We start from the raw sequence: 22,011 nt of genomic DNA on the forward strand, positions 1-22,011 counted from the left end.
TATTTTGGTGTGAACAATATTTGTATATGACGTGCTAAAAAGTTATTTATTTGTTGTGAAGAGAAGTTATTTATTTGTTGTGCAGAGAAGTTATTTATTTGTTGTGCAAACATGTTTCTTATTTGTCGTGCTACCGAGTTATTTATCGTGTGTGCACTGGTTAATTATCGTGTTTGCGCATGAGAACTATTTATTGTGTGTGAATGAGTTTGTTTATCTTGTTCTCACAACTTAGTAATCGTGTGCTCACAATAACAAAAACCGTTCATTCTCTGCACAGAAAGAAGCGTCTATAACCACAACATGCACCCAGGAGCCAAAATCAGCATTAAAACTTGAAATGAAAAAAAAACAGTGTCACATTTCTCGCGATAATCCTCGACATCGACCGACTCGTTTGAAAGCACACATCTCCCGGTCCTGACAGGTCCCGGTGACCTTTACATCGCACCGCAGGCATCTGGTCCTGTTCCCCCGCAGTGTTTTCATGATGTCAACACCTGCAGCTCCGCGCTCAGATGCAAACCTCTCGCTCCTGGTTGGTCACGACGCTGCAGCGATGAACGCGCATGAAGCTAATTCGTGCCCTGCAGCCTCCGGGTCTGTTTTTAACCCCCCCCCCCCCCCCCCCTCACCTGCCCCGACATAACACAACACTGTATAATTAGAGCAGCCCACTTAGAAACCTGAGCTCTGCCCGAGCGCCTGTCTGCTCCTCTCTGGCTCTTTTTGTTTTTGACACAGGCCTCCTGCAACTACAGTAAACGCTGCTGCTGTTGCTTCTTCCTTCTCCTCCTCCTCCTCCACCTCCTCCTCCTCCTCTCTGCAGCAGCAACCTGAGATGCTGTGTTTAGCCGGACAGCCGGAGACCCGGAGACCCTGCCTGCAGCAGCGGCTTGCAAAAAAACACCCTCGTACCCGTGTTGCCCCCGGTGCTCGAGCCGGACCCCGCAGCTCCCCTCGCCGGGTGGTGTCAGCCGCTGGCTCCGCTGGTGTTGTGGTGGGACGCTCGCTCCGCGGCGGCTCGTGAAGCCTCGGTCGTTCTGCAGCTGCAGCTGAGGTCGGCTCTTTAAATCCGCCTTTAAAGGAAGACGCGTCGGAAGAGATGGCTTCCGCCGACGTCACGGGCTCATCTGCATAAAGGGGCGGTGCCGAGGCGGTGGCACACAAAACAAGCAGAAGCTGATTTGTGTTAAAGGAGACGTTTGGGGCTCGTTATTATTAGGAGGTCTATGAAAGAATGATGTATAATTATTTTGTATAGATAAAATGATGCGATGATGAAATATTTGTGTTAACTTTATTTGTAGAGCACCTTTCAAAATACAAGGTTACAACAGTCTTTACAGGTTGTAAAACGAGAAATGCAAGGCAAAAATAAATATAACAGCCTAAACTTATATTTATATATAGCTTCCTTCGCCGTGATGGTGGTGGAACACAAATCAAGCAGAGAGACAGATATAATTTTTATTCAATATTAATATTTTATTTTTAACTTGTGAGGCGCCTTGTATCTGTGTTTTGAAAGGTGCTTTATAAATAAAGTTTAAAATTCCTCCTTTGTTAATATAAACATGTCTTTACTATTTCCATTTTAGGCTTATCTATATGTATATTCAACTACATTCAAGGGGAACATGTTTTAACCATTGACTGGTAACAATAAAGATGTAAAGATGGATGCGGGACAGCTCCACAAAAGTGAAGCCAAAGTGTCTTTATCGCCCTCTGGTGGCTGGCTGCAGCACAGTACAGTTTAATGAGAAGTGACCTCGCATTTGTTTCAGCTGACGTCAAAGCTAATTTCTATAAAAGGATATACAAGAGTCAGAGAGGCTATAATGCAGCCAGCCGCCAGTTGATGATCAAGATGCTTTGGTTTCACTTTCGGGCAGCTCTCAAGTCAGGGATTTCCCTTGATTATAAGGTAGGTTTACTCATCAATCCAGACAAACGGAGGAAATCTTTTTTCTCTAGAGTGAATTCAATAAGCTTCAGTATAGAGCACAAAAAGGCAATTGCGTTTATTCACTTAAATCCAGCACTTATTTCCTGTAAGTAAGTGAATTTGAGGAAACTGATAAGCTGCTGCAGGGAGACAGAAAACCTCTTATCTTCCACAGCAGCTGAGGCTTGAGTGAACTCTCATGGTGAGAGATTGACAGCCACTTTCGGCTTTCTGTAAACAAAACAACACCCGGTAAACAAACAGTTGCACAAGTAGAAATATTTTTTGATGAGCATGAAGGGTGATTCACCTTGGAGTTTATACATATACTTACTGGTTTCATCATCTCTGAAGTTCGGAACAGATGTTAGAAAAAAAAGAAACACTGAGGCTTAACCATATTTTTTAATATCCAATAGAAAAAAAAACTGTTATTCTACTGAGAATATAATTAATGTGATATTTAGTAAAGCTTTTTTCACTATCAATTCTACTGGAGTTACATATAATTATATTGCATTGACATTAGGAGTTTTGATCTGTTAAACTCAATTTCATCAACACTTGCCTGCAACTTTAAGCTGTCTAAACATGTGGCGCCCTCTTTCGGTCAACTGGAAGAAGTGCACACCAGTAGTGATAATATGATCATTTGCTTACAGGACTTAGTTTTGCGCAAAGTAAAACAAAGCTCAAGCAATACAATTTTAAGATCTATGAATTTGTCAGATTGCAAAAAATTCTCAACCTGAATTTACCACGAGGCACAGACAGTGGTCCCCAACCTGTTGTATAACGTGTTTTCGTGATTCCCAAGAAATTAGCAACGATCAATGTGTGATAAACATGTAAAGAAAAATATGTACAATAGAAAAAGTACTGCTTTCCCATCCTGTGAGTTGACATGTGTGTCCTCTGCAACCCTGAGGTCAAAGGTCGACTGAAAGTCACTTCTGGTGGAAAATAAAGACAAACTCCACACATCCTTTAAATAGTGAATTGAACTTTTTCACTGTTGCTTTAAAAAACACCTTCCTGCCAATCTTCTACAATGTATATATCGTGCAGTTTCATACAGTCATACAAAAATCCAGTTTGAAAAAAATATATAAATACATTGGTTGAGTTGTTGCAGGGTTTCATTTACAAAAGAATAAGTGTCACATTTATGTTCAACAGCTATACAAACTGCAGACATTTATTAGTTGAACCTTTGATCGAACCTCAGGTGTCTCCCAAATGTCTTATTGCTTGAATCCCACTGGTAATGTTTTGATAAAAAAAGTTACAAAAAAAGAAAGTGCATCTTCTATATAAATGCAAAGTCACAGAAAGTTGACTTGTTGAACGAGACAGAAAAAGTAAAAGTAAGAAAAAGAATGTTCTCCGTATGTGAAGAATCAATAACATCAGTCGGTCTGGTTTCACTTTGTTAATACAAATAACACTAACACTGAAAATAACACTTATGTCTTCAGCACATAAATAGATATTAAACATTTGTTTTATGGCTTGTGTCTTTCCTTATAATTATAAATATCTGCATTAAGTGTTTTAAAACCAGGAACTTGAGTTTGTTTGCTATTTATTCTGACTAGGACCTTCATATCCTCGTGAGACAAAAACCTTCCTGGTTAAAACAGATAAAACTATAATTGTTAAGAAAATGATAAAACTTTAAAAAGCAAGATAAATTATATTAGGCTTATACTGTGGGGATTGGTCCTTGCTTTGTGTTTTCAAATCGCGGACAGACTCCAGTTGTTGCAGGACGTATTCAAGTTCCTCTGAGACGCACCTCACTGTACATCACATGTCGGTGGTGTGTCACGAGTCCCAGCTCTGTCTTCGCTCTCACCCTATTTCCCCATCACTCTCCTCTGTGTGTTTTCCATCAAAGGATAACTTCCATCATAATAAGCTTCCCCACAGCGACGGCTAACTCTCCAGTTTTATTTGCAGGGTAGTTTGAGCTGCGGGATTCGGCTCAAAGACACAGCTGGAGGCTCGGCTCAGTCACACAATGTTCCCACGTAACACTGGTGTGATTAAACTCACAATAAACAGGGTACAGCATTACATAATGCATGGGGGGAGCAGAATATAAATACTAAAAAAATGTATAAACCTTCAGTGAAGTGAAACAATTTGGATTAAAGTACAAACCTAGCAGAACATTTCGGCATTCACTTTACTTTTTTCAGTCTTCATTCGTCCTTCATATTCCTGTAAAATCGGTAATGTCAGCATTTCACCACTTCATAGCAGGCAGGAGCTCAGCCGCTCAGCTGGTGACGCTTAATGTAAACTTCACATGACCGCCATGTGATTCCTTCACATCTCTGTGACGCAGTTGCAGGTCGAGGTTGTGAATTCGATTCCCCTCCTGTTACATGGCCCTTTGTGTTTTTTCCCACAGACCCGGGGTCCTTTGAACGATTCACAGAACAGAGTTACTTTGTCCGTTTTCCAGTTCGGCAGACCTCGCTTACTCCACCTTCCAGATTGCGATCTTCCCGTCGTGTTTGCCGGCACCGCTCAGGACGTAGCGGTCCTCGGCGGAGCAGAGCGCCGTCACCTTGTCGCTGTGACCGTGAAGCTCCTTCAGGACCACTCTGCGCTCCGTGTCCAGGATGTAGATCTTTCCTTTGGTGGAGCTGCGGCCGACACCACCCACCCACACCTGGAGGGGATAATAAGTCACATAGTGTGGTTTTATTCCACGTCACTTCTTTTGTTATAAAGGCATAAAAAGGGATTTGTGTATTTAATTTTGTGAGTGGCGTGTTTGTGCACGAGTTCTGTATAATAACCTGATTTTTCACTTTAATCATGCAGTAACATCCAGTGCAGTCCTGTAGCACCACACGGTGGAACGGTTTGGTAGGCTCCTTCATACACCAGATACACACTTCCCCGGAGTCAACGCACACACTCCAGAGCTCCGCCCTCTGACACACAAAAACATGAGTCACAAGTGTTTAAATTAAATACAGAAAGTTAAAGATCAGAGACTGTAAAGATGGACATCATGACCGATCCAAAAAGTGAAGCCAAAGGGTCTTGGTCACCCCCTGGTGGATGGCTGCAGTATAGCTCATAATCCCTGCCTCCTCCATGTAAGTGGATGGGACATTGTCCCCATTAAAAAGTCAGAATGCATAAACTAAACACTGATGGATGTTCTTTTTACGATTAAGTTCAATTAGTCATGATTGACAGCTGAGGCTGCCTCACGATTGGTCGAGCATGTCTATTGGTGGAACCTCACTACTTTGCCTCCCATCGGCACAAGATGGCGGATCGCGGGAGTAAGTGGGGACACAGTGCCCACCTTTATATACAGCCTATGATGAGGGTAATCATGTGTGTGTGTGTCACCTCAGGTAACAGCAGTAAAGAGCTGAATGTAAGTGTAGCTCCTTTTTGTTGCTCCGGCAGATTCAGACGATGCTTCAATGAGCCGTTCCTCCACACCTCCATTATACTGTCTCTGGAGCCTGGAGAGATAGAGAGAGATAGAGAGAGAGAGAGAGAGAGAGAGAGAGAGAGAGAGAGAGAGAGAGAGAGAGAGAGAGAGAGAGAGAGAGAGAGAGAGAGAGAGAGAGAGAGAGAGAGAGAGAGAGAGAGAGAGAGACAGAGAGAGACAGAGAGAGAGAGAGACAGAGAGAGAGAGAGACAGAGAGAGAGAGAGCGAGAGACAAGGTTTTGGTTACTCAGCTCCATTTCCACTTTAACACATTAACGTGAAGATGTGAAACTTACAGCACCACAGCTTCCCGTTCCAGCCGGAGACAGACACCAGTCGATCACAGGAGAGGCGGAAGTGTCTCTTCACCTGAGTGGTTTCAAAACATAAATATCAATGAACCAGAAACAAGTCTGCAACTTCTGGGAGGATGGCATCAAAGAGGAGTAAGTGAAAGTTAAGTTAACTTTAAAAGTTGATGATAGAATAAGCAAACTGAATGACCTTTTATGACCTTTTGACCTTTCACAACAATATATAGCTAATTACAAATGACATTGTTGGTTTCAAACTGACTTGTAGTGTTGATACGTCCCACACCATCACTGTTCCCTCTGCACTGCAGGAGTACGCCACCTTCTGGCTGAAGAACAGAGTACAGTAGTACTTTTTAACACTTTACATGTCCCTTCGAACTTGAATGGATTTGTACGGTGATAAATGTGTTTTTATACTGTATATGGTTTAATAGAGAGATGGTAAAATATTAGACTGTGTCAATTCTTTGATAGTCATTGTGGTTTGTCTTATTCTGACTTTGTTTGTGTGTGTGTGTGTTACCTGTATTTGTCCGTGTCGAGCGCCAATCCCGTGACCTCCCCCCTGTGTTCAGTCAGCTGTCTGTTACACACCATGGCCACCATGCTGATGATGTAGATAACAGAGTCCTCGGAGCCCATCCACACCTGATCTTTGTCAACTCCCAGCATGCAGTTCTGAAAGGAAAACACACACTTTACCGTTCAGGAGTCACACGGATCCAAAAAGAGAAAACCAAAACATCTCCAGGTTCCACAGTAAAACAACGAGTCTGCAGGGTAAAAGAAAGTTTACAGTAGTGACACTAGTTTCCTATAGATTGAGGTGCAGTAATTGATTAACTGGTGTAAAAGGGCTTTGTACAGTGTGACTTTTTATTTGTATATAAATAAAAAGTAGATTGGAGTTGTTCAAATCCCTAATTAGCTGAACAGGTTATTATTCAAACTAAAACAAAATAAAACATTTGCTGTTCCTGGCCCCTAAACTGAAGCTGGTTCCTGCTTTTCTTTATCTTAAAGGTTAACAGTTCTTAAAGTCCTTCATGTGTATTGTCTTTGTCACTTTTATATTCCTTTGTTTCATATTTCTATATATCTTATATCTCTCTGTTAAATCTAATATTTTCATAAAAGCCAAATCAGCCTCTTCTATTAACGCTGTGCTACTTGCATCAGAAGGCTTTTTTCAATTTGTCCATGTATCTGTCCCTATCCAGGAATGAATGATTGAATACATCAATAAATAACTAAGATGATAGTGAATGGATAGTGAATATTTTTGTATCCACAACAACTAGGGAAAATATTTTAGTGTAGGTGTAAAGTCATATCCAACCACTCCACTAGGTGGCGCATTGTTCCAAGAAACTACAGAACCCACTGTCCTCTTCAAAAATTCAACTAATATCAACATCTGCATTAACTCTCCATCAGCTGTTACTTTCAGCCTTCGTGCCTCAAGTAGCTACTGTCGTAAGAGCGCGGTCCAACCGTGGCAGAGCCTGTGCAAATATTATGGTGGACTCGAGGGAAAGCACCCACTCTCCCTGTATCTTTCCCACACACAGATAAGTTAACGTTCTTCATGTGACTGTGACCTGCATGCTTGTGGTGCAGCTCAGTGATTAGCACAGTCCTGAGAAGGGCCTCAAAAACGTTACACTCGCCCTTAACCTCGTTTAGGCAGAACGTTCACCTACAGGAGCTTTAAGACGCCGCTGAGAACTTCCACTTGTTTACGTTTTCTCAGGAATGCCGTAGGAGGAATGTAGAAATGTAATGTAGAATAATACACTGTGGTGTACTCTCTGTGTTTGAAAGCCTTGAGATAACACCGGCGCTGTTTGAAATGAAGCAACGGGGGAGAAAGGTAAACTATTTCGATTCGGCACCACTGCTAATAAAAAGGCTTGGTTTTTATATCCATGTCTTTTGTCTCTCTTTGTATTTGAAAAATAAACTTAAAGATTTGTGGAAAACTATTATTTATCCTTTCAACCTACAGACGTGTACACTGTGCAGTAAAACAGGGGTGACGTGGTGTTGTTATTGTCTAGCATTCACAGTTTGCACTCCGCTAACTCCACCAAGGGACATATCTGTCTCTTTATCTGCTGAAACCAACCCCGCTGGGTTGCTTGGTGCTGGCCAGGAGGCACAAAGCTTTGTTTAAATCAAAACAAGAGCCAGTGAACTCTAGAAATTAAACTGATGAGAGTGAGTTTGTTACCGAAGACAACCTTGAACATATAAGTAGTTATTTCATCCACTGATGATAAAATAAAATAAAAGGTTATTGCACGTTTAACGCTCTTTTACCAGTTCTTTTTAAATTGTTTTTTATTTAAGAACTAAGGTGTGACTGTAGAATAAGACAGTCTGGTCTATGGATGCTTTTCTTACCAGTTTTGCATTGCCAACCTGGCAGGTGTGTGTGAGGGACCAGCTGGAGGCATCGAATACCATCACCTTCCCTCCGCTCACAGACACCCACAACTGACCTGAAAACACACACACACAAACACACACACACACACATTATACATATCTCTCAAAACCTTGCAAACAACAGCTAAAAGTGTTTAACCTAGCTTTACCAGTAACTTGCTATTAAAGCATTTTACATAAAAAGATTGTTTAAATTATATTAAACCACTGTTTTAAAACCCGCGCAAAGAAACAACTCTGTGACTGGTGCTTTTGAAATGTCATGAGGCTCCCAGGAGAGAAGAGGGAGGTCAGCGGTTTGAATGGAAACACTTCATGCTGCAGAGTGGCTCCACCCAGGCTTCAGCTAACGGTCAGATTTCCTCTAACGGGTCCATCGCTATTTTAAAAGCAAGGCTGAGGAAAACAAAGAGAGTAACATCCTGTATCTTAGAGGAGAGACAGAGAGCGACCAGGAGAGTAAAAGGGAGTACTCAGGAGGGGGGGTCTGGACGCTAAAAAGTGAAAGATAGAAGGGAATGGAAAGGACAGGGGGGGGGGGGGGGGGGGGGTGGGGGGGGTGAGGTGGCCTGGTGCCACTAATTCAAATCAGTGACCTATATCCACACTCGAGGGAGAGAGGGGGAGACTCAGAGAGAGGCAGCGAGAGGCAGGGAGGGAGGAACTGAATAGACAGATTTGTTCTTTTCACCGAGAGAAATCCCAAAGAGCTGACGACTATAGAAGAAGTGAGCAGTGTCTGTACATCACAGAGAATGAGTGTGTTAGTGCCGGGGGTCAGTCTGCCACCAGCAGGCATTTAAGTGGCCCCAGATGGTTTGACGGCTGAAGGACTTTGTGGTAAGATGCTTCCTGCCAAATAATGATGGTCTGCCAGCCATTGTAAAATTAAAGGGCAGGGGAACGGAACGGTATTTTCAGGAGCAAGGTCATTTAAAGGCATCATCAACTGCATAGAAAAGTTCCTTTGACTGTATATAAAGATATCCCAGATTCCATCGACACCATATTGCGGTAATTTGGAGCCACCTGGTTTATGACAAATATTGAAACTAGCCACCAGGGGGGTGATTGAGAGTCTTTGGCTTCACTTTTAGGTTAGAGCCGTCATGTCGTCCATCTTTGTATACAGTTGATCCTACAAATCTCTGAGGCTCATCCGGACGAATGAAACACAAATCTCTACATCACATTCAATTTTAAATATTTTTATTTAATTTAAATCATTCAGTTGCCCCCTCATGCATAGTGCGGTAGGTTTTTCTCAACCTGCTTATTTGGGTTATTTCCTAATTTGTCACCAATCTATGTCGTTAAAATGAGCAACAAGTGGAGCTTTATGGTTTATAAGTAACTACAAAATCCTTTAATTCTCTAAATGACCGACTTTTCACACACTTCCTGCTCCATGACCCTCACGGTAACATGTATTACCCTATTAAAAAACAAGAAAAACTGCAGTTAGCTATTGTTATATTGCTATTCTCTTAGTGTGAGGAGTTTATATATTTGATTTAACTGAACTACAACGAAAGAGATTTTGTAGGTTATATATTAACAGCTTCTTAAATTCATAATTGTGGACAGAAGGGTAGGAGCGTTTGTCAGCACAGAAGAGGAGCAATGTCGCACCCCAATCTTTAAGAATCTCATTTAGTCAATTAGATTTACTGAAACAGTCTTATCATATCGTAAGGTAAATATCTAATAGACAGTAGCTAATGCTGCTCAATGTGTAACTCAGGATATCTGATTACATGTCCAAAGCTTTAGTGGATTTATTACCATTTCCCCCTCAGAGAGAAAGCGAAAGCGTCACCCAATACTGACACGTTACCATTCAGACTTTCTATTAATGGCTCTTCCCACAGCAACCTTTAGAACAAGCCTCCCTCTGTGCATTTCTAAAATACTAACCAACTTCCTTTTTGTGGTTTTCCTGTGAAGTAGAGCAGAGGAGGAAGTGTCGGGAAACTTTACGTAGCAGTTTTATGATCATCTGCCTTTTTACACTCGAAAAACAATACACGTGTGTGTGTGTGTGTGTGTGTGTGTACCTAGTGTGTATAAAAGTACGTCCACAGGCTGAGGCGCAGCGAGCTCCAGCGAGGGGTTAATTTTGTGCTTTAGCGTCTCTGCAGTCGTCTTGGGAACCATCATGGGGACTGGAAATACACAAAGGAGAAGTCACTGACCTTTACCTGCTGGTGACGGCACAAACTCTAAAAGCCCAGAAGGGAAAAACAAAATCTACAAACTTCTGCTGAGTTATCAAGAGTCACATGAAGTTTCCAAATCATTTCATATGTAATATTATTGAGTGTTTTACTAAGCAAATAGCATTAAATAGAATCAGTAACCAAAGCCATTTAATAACAAACTGAATGAAACGACACTTCAGATTGTAAAGATCAAAGGCAACTATAATGAGCAGCATCCTTCCTCTACCTTCCGTCTTGATGCGGTCGAAGTGAGCCAGCTTAGAAGCAGCGTAGATGGCTTTACTGCTCTGAAGGCTGCCCACCACGGCGTCCATTAACAAGGCGTTGGTCAGAGCCTGCTGCATGTACTGAGGGTCCTGGAGAAACATTCACAGTTACTACAAACAAGCCCAATTCATATATATAATATAATGACATAAACTGTTCCTATACTGTAAATAAGGGGAATTGAGAGAGAAGATATGTAAATGAGAGCAAAAAAAAAGAGAGAGAAGTGAGAGACGCAGATTGTAACAACATCTGGTTTCATTCTACTTATGGTGATGTACGCCTCGTTGAATTTCAACCACACCCACAGAGGTCACTGAGGTTCACACACATGCACACGCACACAGACACACACACACAGATTTATACATAGAAGCACTGTGTGAGTAATAAACACACATCTAATTATCTTCTGTTCTCATGCATTTATTCCACTTCATTCAAATACTTACTTCTCCCTCATACTCACACTGCCTCATAATGGACACGCACGCACGCACGCACGCACGCACGCACGCACGCACGCACACACGCACGCACGCACACACACACACACACTCTCTCTTTTTAATTCAAACTTTACCTTGTGCTGATCAGCCATGTTGCGTCCGGCCCACATCTCTTTGACCATCAGGTTCCAGAGCTCCGTCTCCGTTTTCAGATTAGCCTCGAACGCCTCCTTCCTGCCCCGAACACGCAGCTTCAGGCTGGGGATCCGCAGGAGCAGGAAGGGAGCAGAGGACACCTTCACCTCCTGAGGAGAGAGAGGAGATAAAGACAAGAGATGGGAATCAACAACACAGGATCAATATCCGACAAGGATTCTGACTTTTAAGCTTTTAGTCCTGATAAAACTGCTGTTTCGTGACGTTAATCAAATTTCTAAATACCAAGAAAATCTACTTTAAAATGACCCCATCTCCATCCTCCCTCTTGTCTCACCTCCAAATCTCGGTACTGTGCCACCTCTACGTATCCCGGCCGTCCCTCCGTGAGCAGGAAGAGCCGGCGTTGGGTCATGGCGATCTTGCCCACGCCGCGGCTCGTCTTGACAGAGGAGGACAGCTTGAAGACGCACTCGCTGGGCTCAATGTGCTCCAACACAGATGCCGGTAAACACACCTGACAATCACATTAGGTATGAGTCAGCAGTGTGGAATCTTGAGTTTCTGCTGATTCATCAAGGTGTCAAACCATGTGACATCAAGAGCTACAGTACGCAGATGCTGGTTTTCTTTTTAAACCGAACCTCATGAACTTTTCATCGATCAGTGCAACGTCAACTAAGGAGAATCGATTTTTATTAGGGGAAGTTGTTATTAAGTATTTACTATCACATATTAGAAGGAATCTTCAAATCTGAGAAGTCAGAGGTAGCATGTCAGGGATTTCTGCTTGAAAGTCATTTTCTATTTACTACGAGTATAATTCCCTTCAGCCTTAAACAAAGTTAAACAGGTTTGCATTTTCACTTAGGATAGATGTCTTACGAAGTATAATACTAGTATCTAATATATATTGTCTGAGAAATTATAATGTATTTTAGAAGGAAAACATAGATACATGTACCGACCTCCTGTGCTTCAGCCTCAGTTTCCTTCCAGATGGTGTAAAACACTCTGAACAACTCTGGGCCGACCTGCTTCTGATGACCTGCAGCAAACACACAAACAGACACGTGATTATCCTGTGTGAGCAAAGACTGAAAACATGTAAGACAAACATTTCACAGTTTATTATAACCCTCATTTTCCAAGATGGTTGACTGTGCCACACACACACACACGTGATGGCTGACAGAGACAACTTTATCTCATTCCATGCAGTCATATCTGCCAGCAGCGTGAGTGGTGTGGGGGGGGGGGGGGGGGGGGGGGTTGACATCCCAACTGTATTATAACAATGACTGGATACAGTACAAAGTCTGAGCACACACACACACACTCACACAACATACACACACAGGCCTCTGTTAATGACCACGAGAAGCAGTAAAGTCACATTTCAGCCCAAAAAAATGTCCTGACTCATATGAGGTCACTGTGATATACAATCAGTTCATCTTTGAGTCCAAGCGACGATTGTTAAGGATTTGAACAGATTTCGCAAAAGGCAGACTTGAGATATCATTCTCAAAATACCTTGACCTTCGACCTTTCGCCCCTCTAATCTAATCAGTTCATCTGCACCGCATTTGAAGAAATTCCCTCAAGAGTTTAGATTTATTCTTCACAAAAATAGAGAATGGACATACAGAGTACATTAAAACATAAAGCCTCTGGCCACAAGCTGTCACAGCCGCAGAGGCTTCAAGATGTAGTATTTTTACTACTATGTGGGAACCAGTACATATTCAGTTGATGTATCTCATAATAAACCAGGGCCGGTCATTAAGGGGAAACTGAACCAATGTGGAGGACATGATAAGTTCCCAGTGCGACGTTAAATTCCTGCTTTCCAGGTCACGACTCCGGTGAAAACATCAGCTTCTGGAAAAAATATGTGAGTTCCCCTTTTCTCACAGTTTCCTTCCTAACCGAACTTCTTATCTTACATTAAAAACAAATATCTCTATATCTCACTATTCAGCCGCCACACTCATTTGATTTTTTTTCCGCTCTGCCTTAACTAACATGATCAATCTGAGATTGGAGGAATGTTGTCGGGTCACATTCAGGTCACTGCACCTCCGAGAGTGGATTCTCAACAACGTCTGAACCGAGGCTCAAATCTACAGACCTCTTCGGAACATGTTTGAAATTCAAATCCAAATGCAATTTAAAAACAGTGGAAGCCCAGGCCCCGGACAGGAAAGGTAAGCTATGTAGGGATCATGGTTTGTAAGTGCCGTTAGATTTCCCACTGGAGCCCTGGTTACACCTACAACAGCAGAGAGGCCTGCACGACACGCCCTCTTTGTTCAGGAAGCGGTGAGAGAATGATTAACCCAAGGAATAAATGTTTGCCTGGAAAAAGGATGAAGGAGGGTGCAGCTGAATACTTACGTGCATGGGTATGTGTGTGTGTGTGTGTGTGTGTGTGTGTGTGTGTGTGTGTGTGTGTGTGTGTATGTGTGTGTGCTGAGTCGAGCTGTACAAAGCAACCCGTGCTACTCACCAACAGTTAGAGCGTCGAAGAGCCTGAGTATGGTCCCGTGGTCTTTCACGATCCCAGACTCCTGCACACATTTCACAAACTCCTCCAGCTGCATGTATTTTTTCGGCAGCTTGAAGCGCTTCACGGCATCTTCCTCGTGGCCGTTGCCGTGACTCGCTTGTTCCCGCTCCTGGTCCCTCTTGACACGGCTGATGAGCCGCTTGAGCTCTGGACGCCTGTCAGCCTGTGGGGAGATTTAAAAAAAAATAATGTATTCATATTATTGGGGCAGTAACCAGAGATTAATTACACAATCAATCCGAGATTAATAATTTTAGCTCAGTCTAACAAAACTATATCTATAGACAGTTTATATCACATGTGTTATCATCCAACAACAGCACTATGATTGAATAATCAGTACCCAGCATGTATTGAGAGCTTAGAATCTGAGTCATTGATAACCTGAATACACTCACAGTCACTCACCTGGAGATAATTTGTTTTTTATTTGTTTAATTGACCTACTTTGGAAAGTTGTTGTTCAATGTATTAAGTGATTCATTTTAAGTTCATTTTAAGCTTAAGTTTCAATTTCAGTTAAAGCGGAAAGGAGAACAACTAAACAGTCAGTGACCAATGGTCTGATTTAATTTTCTCTGAACTAAATTAGAATCACTCTTCCTTGGATTCACTTCCCTTTATTACAGACAGTCACAGTGCAATAGGACATGGTGTCACCTTTCATGACGGACTGACCTGTAACCGCTCACTCTCCGGCAGGGAGTCCACCAGCGACTTCACCATCTGGGACGGGAAGATTTCTGAGTCCGTCTTATAGAGACTCTGGAAGTCCTCCAGTGCATCCAGACGCTTGTTTGACACAGTGTTCACCAGACCTCGCAGGTAGTGGTACCTGGAACGAAGACAAATAGTTGTCAGTCAGTCATTCGGTTTACTTGAGATATTCATAATCTGTGTGGAACTTGGTTCATATTTGATATTTTATTTTCTCCACCTGGCCAGAAGAGCAGATTCCTCGGGTGGTGTGGCGTTAATAGCCTTCCCAAGGGAAACCACCATGTCTGAATAATAGTTCTGCACGTAGTGATAGGCCAAAGGAGGGGGGAACTCTGGGAGACGGAAAACCTTCACTGCTTTCTGAGGAAGCTTCAACCCTGGAATAGAATAAATCAAATTAGAAAAGAATTCACTCTTAATTCAGTCTCTCCGCTTTATCTTTTTCTCCTTTTCCCTCTGATGGCACTGACCGATATCAGGGGTCATCCTCCTGAACGAGGCTGGCCGGCTGAGGCTGATGGCGTTCACAGCGTCGCTGGCGGGTTGCTCCAGGTTGGGCAGGCTGGCTCCGAGCCTCTTGCTCAGCCGGTCGCTGGGGCTGGCGTAGCTGCTGTAGCCGGTCCTGGACAGCTCAGACATCGGAGGACGACGAGGAGTGTCCGTCATTGCACGATTCCTGGAGAGAGAGAGGGTGAGAGGACAGATGTTGAGGTAACGGTTGGTACACGCAGGAGGGAATAATGATGAGATTATGTCAGTCTTTATTACAGTCATGATGTAACACCGGAATCATACCTGTGACCATTGTTACGCGTGTTCTGCTCCATGCGGCTGAAGGTGTCCCGCTTCCTGTTCAGCCTGTCTCGCAGGAATGAGTGGAAGATATGCGTTTCTAAAACCTGCGGACGACAACAAAGACAAACGTGCATCGTGTTGTAGCGTGCGTCAGCGTGAGTGTGTCTGTGTGCGTCTGCCTGTGCAATTGTGTGCACGTACCTTCTTGTAAAAGCTCTGGTCTGCTGGCTCCCTGGTCCTCAGAAACTCCTCACTGTTAAAAACTCTGTGTTCGTGGTTTAAAAAGTCCTGAACGTCTCTGACAGAGCAACAAACAGAGCAGAGAGACAGAGGTACAGTTAGACAGACAACATAATAGACCGGGTGATGAAAACAACTTTATTCTAGACTCATTAACCCAGTGACACTAGCAGAGCTCTCACCTGAAAATGTTGACCACGAGCTCCAGGGCGATGTTTTGTATCTGTGTGTTCAGTCGTCTCTGCCAGTCTCTGCGTTGGCACCGCAGGGCATTGGCATCGGTGCCCACTCCGAGGTGACACAGCTCCAGGTCATAGTGGAGCTGGAGACACTCTGCCCTGTACGCACAGACAACAAGTCTGTCAGTCCTTTGCTGTTTAGTGTGGCCTTAACTGACTTAGCTCCGTTCCCCTTTAATTTGATTTAGCAGGTATTTATAGAGAAGACTTAGTTCAAGCTGAGAATCCACTGCAGGATCACTCAAATATAAATCAACTGAAATGAGTTTGCTTTGATACTGTCGTGTTTGTGTGAGCGTGTGTGTGTGTGTGCATGTGTGTGTGTCTGTCTGTGTGTTACCGTGAAATGAAGCTCTCAGCTGCAGACAAAGGGATGGCTGGGAGGTCGATGGTTTCCGAACCTGATGACTGGATGATGCCATCGTCAACATTCACCAGGATGAGGTCCTCCGTCTCCTATACAGTAAAATAAATACACACACACATTCTCTACTGTTGTAGGTACAATGGGCACAATTCATTTCTACACAGTGAGTGACTTTGTGTCACTGACAGGCAGCTACTGTTAAATATGTGAAACAATGTTTCTGTCAGACTCTGAATGAGAACAGATACAGAGGAGAATAGACAGCTATTGTTAAATACTGTGAAAAACTTTCAAATTCAAAAATGCCTAAAGAAATGAATAAAGGGAAGAGCAACAGTTTTGAAATTAATTTAATATCATCTTAAACCAAAATACCCAATTACCCTACATTGCTTCCATCATCTCGGAGGAGCAAAGCAGATGAGCCAGGTAAAAAGAAGAAAAAAAGTCTGAACATAGAAAGTAACAGTGGTAAACTCACGGCAGCAACCTCCTCAAAGTGACTGATGTGACAGCCCATCAGGAAGGCAGTGGGCGCCATGAGGAAGTCCAGCATTCCTCCGGACAGGACAGGAACATAGGGCTGCTGCCAGCACAGAGGCTGAGACAGGAAGAAAGGAAAGGACACTCAGGAGACAGTTTTATAATTTCTTTCTCTTAAAAGACGTAATGTCCTGTGACACTGACCTGCAGGTACAGCAGAAGACTCTCAGCAACCAGAGTGAGTCGAGCCCAGTCGGATGAGAATAAGACCAGCCGCTGTTCCTGGAGAAGACACGACAGCACCTGGAGAGCAGAGTGTAACTAAACTCAATATTTGTTTCTCATTTAACAATTAAACAGAAATTACATCTCACAGGAACAATTATTTCATGAATTCATATTTTTTCCCTTTTTCCCGCTGTGAGACTCTGTTGATTTGTGAATTACCTGGAGGAGCGTTGTGTGCGTGAAGCAGAGGAAAGGCAGATGCAGATCGATGTCGATTACCGGGCTGTCCTGATCCTCCCTGGACGGAAGAACCACCTGAAGAGGACGGAGGCTGAAGGACTGACACACACACACACACAGACACACACACACACGTTACTATTAAGATGACGCAAAGAGAACAAATAAATGTAAAGGTAAGGGAGTGTTTTCTGACCACGTGCAGTTGACCAGGAGGTGGTAAAGGGACCAGTGACAGTTTGGCTGAGAACTCCTTGATGGTCTCCTCGATGTCCGCTTGTCTTGCAGGTCGCAACTGGACCAGGAGACTGAGGGGGGGGAGTTGAGAGACAAAGTAGGAGATACAGAGAAAGGGTTAAAGTTGAACATTAGGCAAATGTCAGGTTATCTATCATCTAACAGAAGTTATTACCATGACAAGCATTCCTTCAGGGCGTTGTAGTAGGGGAACTTGGAGATGACGCACACGGCGAAGGGAGCGTAGAGACGACTCTTTGATGAATTCCATCGGTGGCCATTCTGGACAATGCTCTCCTGACAGGACTGACAGAGCAATGGGAACATCTGTCTGCATTTACTGGATTCACTGGGATTCTCTCATAAGTTTTCATCGAGCTGTCAGAGTGTGGTGTGCTTGTACCTGTACTGTTCTGTAGTACTGCACGACAACTCCGTGGGTTCGGTTCCCAAACAAGTCGGTAAAAACCAGGAAGTGGTAACTGTCTTCCTTCTGCTCATTGGCTAACTGAAGACCACCTTTGAAAATTAAGAGGAAGAGGAGCAAGGTTACAAGACAGAGCAGAGCCAGAGTCATGTGATGCAAATAAACAAGCTGGATTTGTCTAGAAGCTCTGCTATAGGAGACATCAAAAACAACATGTGGATGCCCCACATGACCAAAGACCATCATTAAGAGAACTTGGATATGATGCTGTTTACACTTTACCAGGGAAGCACAGGTGCGGCAGAGCGATGAGGTCCAGATCCTTGGGAACACTGACGTCCTCTGTCGCTGAAGACACTTCGGCACGGTTGACTGTGTCTCCGTTAGATGATGGCTCCGCAAAACGATCTCGCCTCTTCTGCAAAAACAAAAACAGATGAAAACTGGATCAGACTGCACACTGGTGTGTAGTCTGTGACTCAGCTGGTGGGACAACGTCTCACAAAACAGAAAGCACCGAAAATATGAACTTTCTTAACTGTCCTAAAACTCACCTTTAGTGAAATAATTAAGCATATCAAAATACAGTCGTTGAGTTTACCTTCTTGATGAAGCTCCTCCTCCTCTGCACACGGCTGAACGCCGGACCAATCGCCTGGTTGGAGTTGGTCTCCTTGGTAACAAAGGGCGGGGCATGGACTTGCAGTACCTCCGCGTCCAGCAGGGGGGGTTCCTTTAGCTTATTCTGCTGATGAAGCTGCGACACAGTTTGAAAATATTTTATTGTGTGATTCATGAAATACAGAAGAGCTGCATTATCAAGAATCCAGTGCAATCCTAAAGGCTTTTTATTTGTATTCGTACACTTTGTATGTCTACTTGAATTTGACAGTGTGTACATGAGTTTTCTTCCGTCTTTGTGGCTGTCCATCTCCATACCTGGTATATGTCTCGGAGTTTATCACTCGGAGCCCCGATCACCAAACAGGCCTCCAGCAGTCCAGACGGGAGCTCTGCCATCACACCCAGCAGACACACTGCGAGAAACACACATGTAACATCATAACTTCAAAAAAATCAGGAAGACCTTTCTCGGCAGTCGTGGGCAAAGAGGAAATGTCGCAAATTGATGAGCAACAACAAACAAGAGTTTCACCAATGGCAAAGTTACTGGATCATCATGGAACAGAACCTTTCATCTGGTAATATTTGACCTGGACTGTTTCGCACACACTGGGAATGTCACAATATTCAGCTCAATGTACTGTGATCACTCATCTTTGTTATAGTTACAGAGAGCCACTTGTAAGGTAACATGAGGACGAGAGGCTGCAGTAAAGGTCAGTGTATTTTAACCATGAATCACAACAGATTCCTAAAACCAGACGCTGATCCCCCCCCCACACACACACACTTCTCTTTTCTCACTACCTCCTGCACACACATTCTCATGTGCACACACAGCAGATGTTAAGTGTTTGGTGCAAACGTCAGCAGCATCAACTGGGTGAACTGAGAGGGAAACGGTGAAGCAGAACTCGGTGGATACAGATGATTTGTGGTTCCCACAGCTCTTGGTTAATTTTGATCACTCAACTGTAATATTGTTAATGTCCCTTTTTCAAAGAAGTCTGCTTTGGCTGATATTAGGACAGATTACCATGAAACTGGGTGGAAGGACATGGTAACGGTCAGGAAAGAAACCTATTCAATCCAGATTTTATGGATCGAAAAGGGTATTTTAAGGTGGGTTGTCTTTTTTTCAGTCAAAGTATGGAAACAACTGTTCCTTTCAACTATATCAGAAACATATGTTTTGCCTGGGTTAAATGTGAGCAGTTTGCAGAACATCTCTTTGTATATTGTCCATGTATCTGATGTAATACGTGTACATGAAATATGGTGATAAAGTGATCAATCAGACTCTGTGCGGTACGTTCTCTTTCTTCTGGTTCCTGGTTGGTTTGTCAAGTTAGCATTCGCACGACTGAACAAAGCAGCAGAGAACCACAGTCTTATCCCAGAAGTAACCCTGCAGTACACTTACATACTTCTACTCATCCTCTGGTATAATCAGTAGGGCACGGAGATCTAAGTCCATATCAACATACCTGCCCACTGCATCTATGTCTGTGGGCCAACACATCAAAGAGTAAACATCTGACTTGCATTAGTTGCAGCCGCAGACTGAACCCAAGAAACTCAACAGTTAGCTCGTCCTTTTTCTCTCGACTTCCCTCCTGTGTTCTCTCATCACACCTCCCTGGACACTGCCCATCAACCGCTTCTCCACTTTTCTCTTTAGTCCTATGTTAGGTTTTTGGCCCTGACTTTGCCCTTTTCTCTTCTTTCTTCACCTTCGACCCACTTGCTTTCTTTCTCTCTGTCTCTGTCTCTTTGTATTCGGGCCATTCCGGCCTCTGCCTGACTACCCTGCTGTGTCACGGAAACACAACACACACATTAAAGTCATCTATTCCCCGAAAACCCCTAATTTTGTAAATCCAGTGTACGTGTGTTTATGTGCGTGGGTGACTGGAAGTTTCTTTGCTCAGCTCATAAACTCAGAAGAGTCCGACATTAGAGCGGCTCTAGAACCATCTTACTCATGCAAACTATTGCAAACAGACACACACTCAAATATCTAATGAAATCCAGATGGCGTGAATGTTGCTGAGACACACCAAGAGGAAAACAGAGAGAATCCATAAAGAATTTCTATCTTTCGGAGTAAGATCAGTGCTTCTGCTTCGTTCTACAGAGATTCTGAGTAATGAGAAGAGGAAAAGTGGATGAACTCCTCCATCAGTAAACCCAATAATAATAGAGTTGAGCTTTGAGGAGGTGACCCCATGCTGAGGCTTCCAGAGGCTGCACAGGGACCTTTAACAAACAAGTTTGGCTTCATAGCTCAGGGAGGAGGCAGCTTTTGAAGTAGTCGACTCAAGAAGAAGTTAATAGTACAGTTACTGGCGAGTGTGTGTTTTATGTGACTGAAATGCATAGAGGAGGGAGACTGCTTCCAAAATAGATGTTATTACAAGTAATGTGCTTACACAGAAGATCAAGTGTTTCTAGGGGTTCACAGATGTGTGTCAGAGTGAACCTGAAACTCTACAATAGAAATGGAAATCAGAATTTACAAATTGGCACCGTTCAATGGAAACACGTGGGAAAGTTGCTGACTCATTATTGTTCTCTGAAATGGCATTGTTCACATGAGGCTGTCGTTTCTAGATGGACCAGTGAGCGATGTTAGAATATGTAAACAAATTCCTCCTATAGTGTGCACGATACTGCTCCAAAACCATCAGGTGTCTTTCTTTATTAAATCCAAGGGATGTCATGAACACACACGGATAAAAAACACAAAAATTAATTAGGTTTGTTCAGACTAGATTCATACCAACACACTGATAACTTCAAGTTGTAAACACCAAATAATTTGTGTACTACCAATTGAAGTTTAGTTGGTTAACAATTCAGTTTATAAACCTTTTGCACTTCAACTGTCTCCTCCCACAAACTAGTTTTATCATGATTTCATTGTTTCAGCAGGAAAAGCAGTAAAGACTGAGCAGCATGAGGTATATGTGAGGAGACGATTACCTCTGATTTATCATGTGTACACAAATACACTCTGCAGTTTATTAGGTATAATAAAAGCATATATATGTATAATGCTCATGAATCATCTATATATATATATATACATATATATATATTTGTGTTTATATCAGATAGGTCATTTTATATAATTTCAGGTTTTGTATAGATGAACAAACTCACTTAACGTTAAGGTGAGAGAACTCAAAAATGCTATTCACCAACGCAGATAACGTTGACAACATGAACTGAATCCATATTGACAACGTGCATTGAGGAGAAACTCGACCTCGTTGAGACCAGTCGAGCCAGATTCTTGCAACAAGTTTAAAAAGAAGCACAGACCGACCTGAGCTCACGCGACCATGTCCCTTCCACAGGTGAGAAGTCCCCGGAGCTTCCACCTGTTGTCATCGACCTCCTGGACCTGAAGTCTCCAGCTCTCACTAACGGCTTTTCACCTAGAGTCTCTGACCACCGACACTGATCCAAACACAGGCACGCACACACACACACACACACCGTCAAACTGCCCGCGGCATCACTTCCTGTGTGACACGTTTCAAAGTAAAACC

General features: G+C 43.2%; 2 protein-coding genes across 2 annotated transcripts in view; both read right to left on the reverse strand.

Annotated features, from left to right (window-relative positions):
• LOC133972492 (solute carrier family 45 member 4) overlaps window positions 1-1,204 on the reverse strand; it is a 48,581-nt gene extending 47,377 nt beyond the window's left edge. The window contains exon 1 of the mRNA XM_062409986.1: window positions 919-1,204. The gene's annotated coding sequence lies outside the window, so the exon portion shown is untranslated. The remainder of the gene's footprint in view (window positions 1-918) is intronic.
• A 1,730-nt stretch (window positions 1,205-2,934) lies between these two features.
• On the reverse strand, window positions 2,935-21,928 carry dennd3a (DENN/MADD domain containing 3a). Its single transcript, XM_062409977.1, has 30 exons — window positions 21,786-21,928; window positions 18,770-18,867; window positions 18,432-18,587; window positions 18,113-18,248; window positions 17,807-17,922; window positions 17,579-17,709; window positions 17,363-17,474; window positions 17,146-17,265; window positions 16,903-17,001; window positions 16,697-16,816; window positions 16,189-16,304; window positions 15,792-15,947; window positions 15,571-15,667; window positions 15,370-15,473; window positions 15,045-15,250; window positions 14,792-14,951; window positions 14,533-14,689; window positions 13,795-14,017; window positions 12,251-12,330; window positions 11,620-11,799; window positions 11,261-11,431; window positions 10,637-10,766; window positions 10,246-10,353; window positions 8,144-8,241; window positions 6,261-6,415; window positions 5,997-6,063; window positions 5,717-5,789; window positions 5,333-5,451; window positions 4,765-4,902; window positions 2,935-4,634 (listed from the first exon to the last, which is right to left on the reverse strand). Exons 2-30 carry the CDS (start codon window positions 18,848-18,850, stop codon window positions 4,440-4,442), a joined length of 3,804 nt encoding a protein of 1,267 aa, XP_062265961.1. The 5' UTR covers window positions 18,851-18,867; window positions 21,786-21,928; the 3' UTR covers window positions 2,935-4,439.
• Between the last annotated feature and the right edge of the window lie 83 nt (window positions 21,929-22,011).

The sequence above is a fragment of the Platichthys flesus genome, chromosome 17 (assembly GCF_949316205.1).
Source record: "Platichthys flesus chromosome 17, fPlaFle2.1, whole genome shotgun sequence".
NCBI classification, from domain to species: domain Eukaryota; kingdom Metazoa; phylum Chordata; class Actinopteri; order Pleuronectiformes; family Pleuronectidae; genus Platichthys; species Platichthys flesus.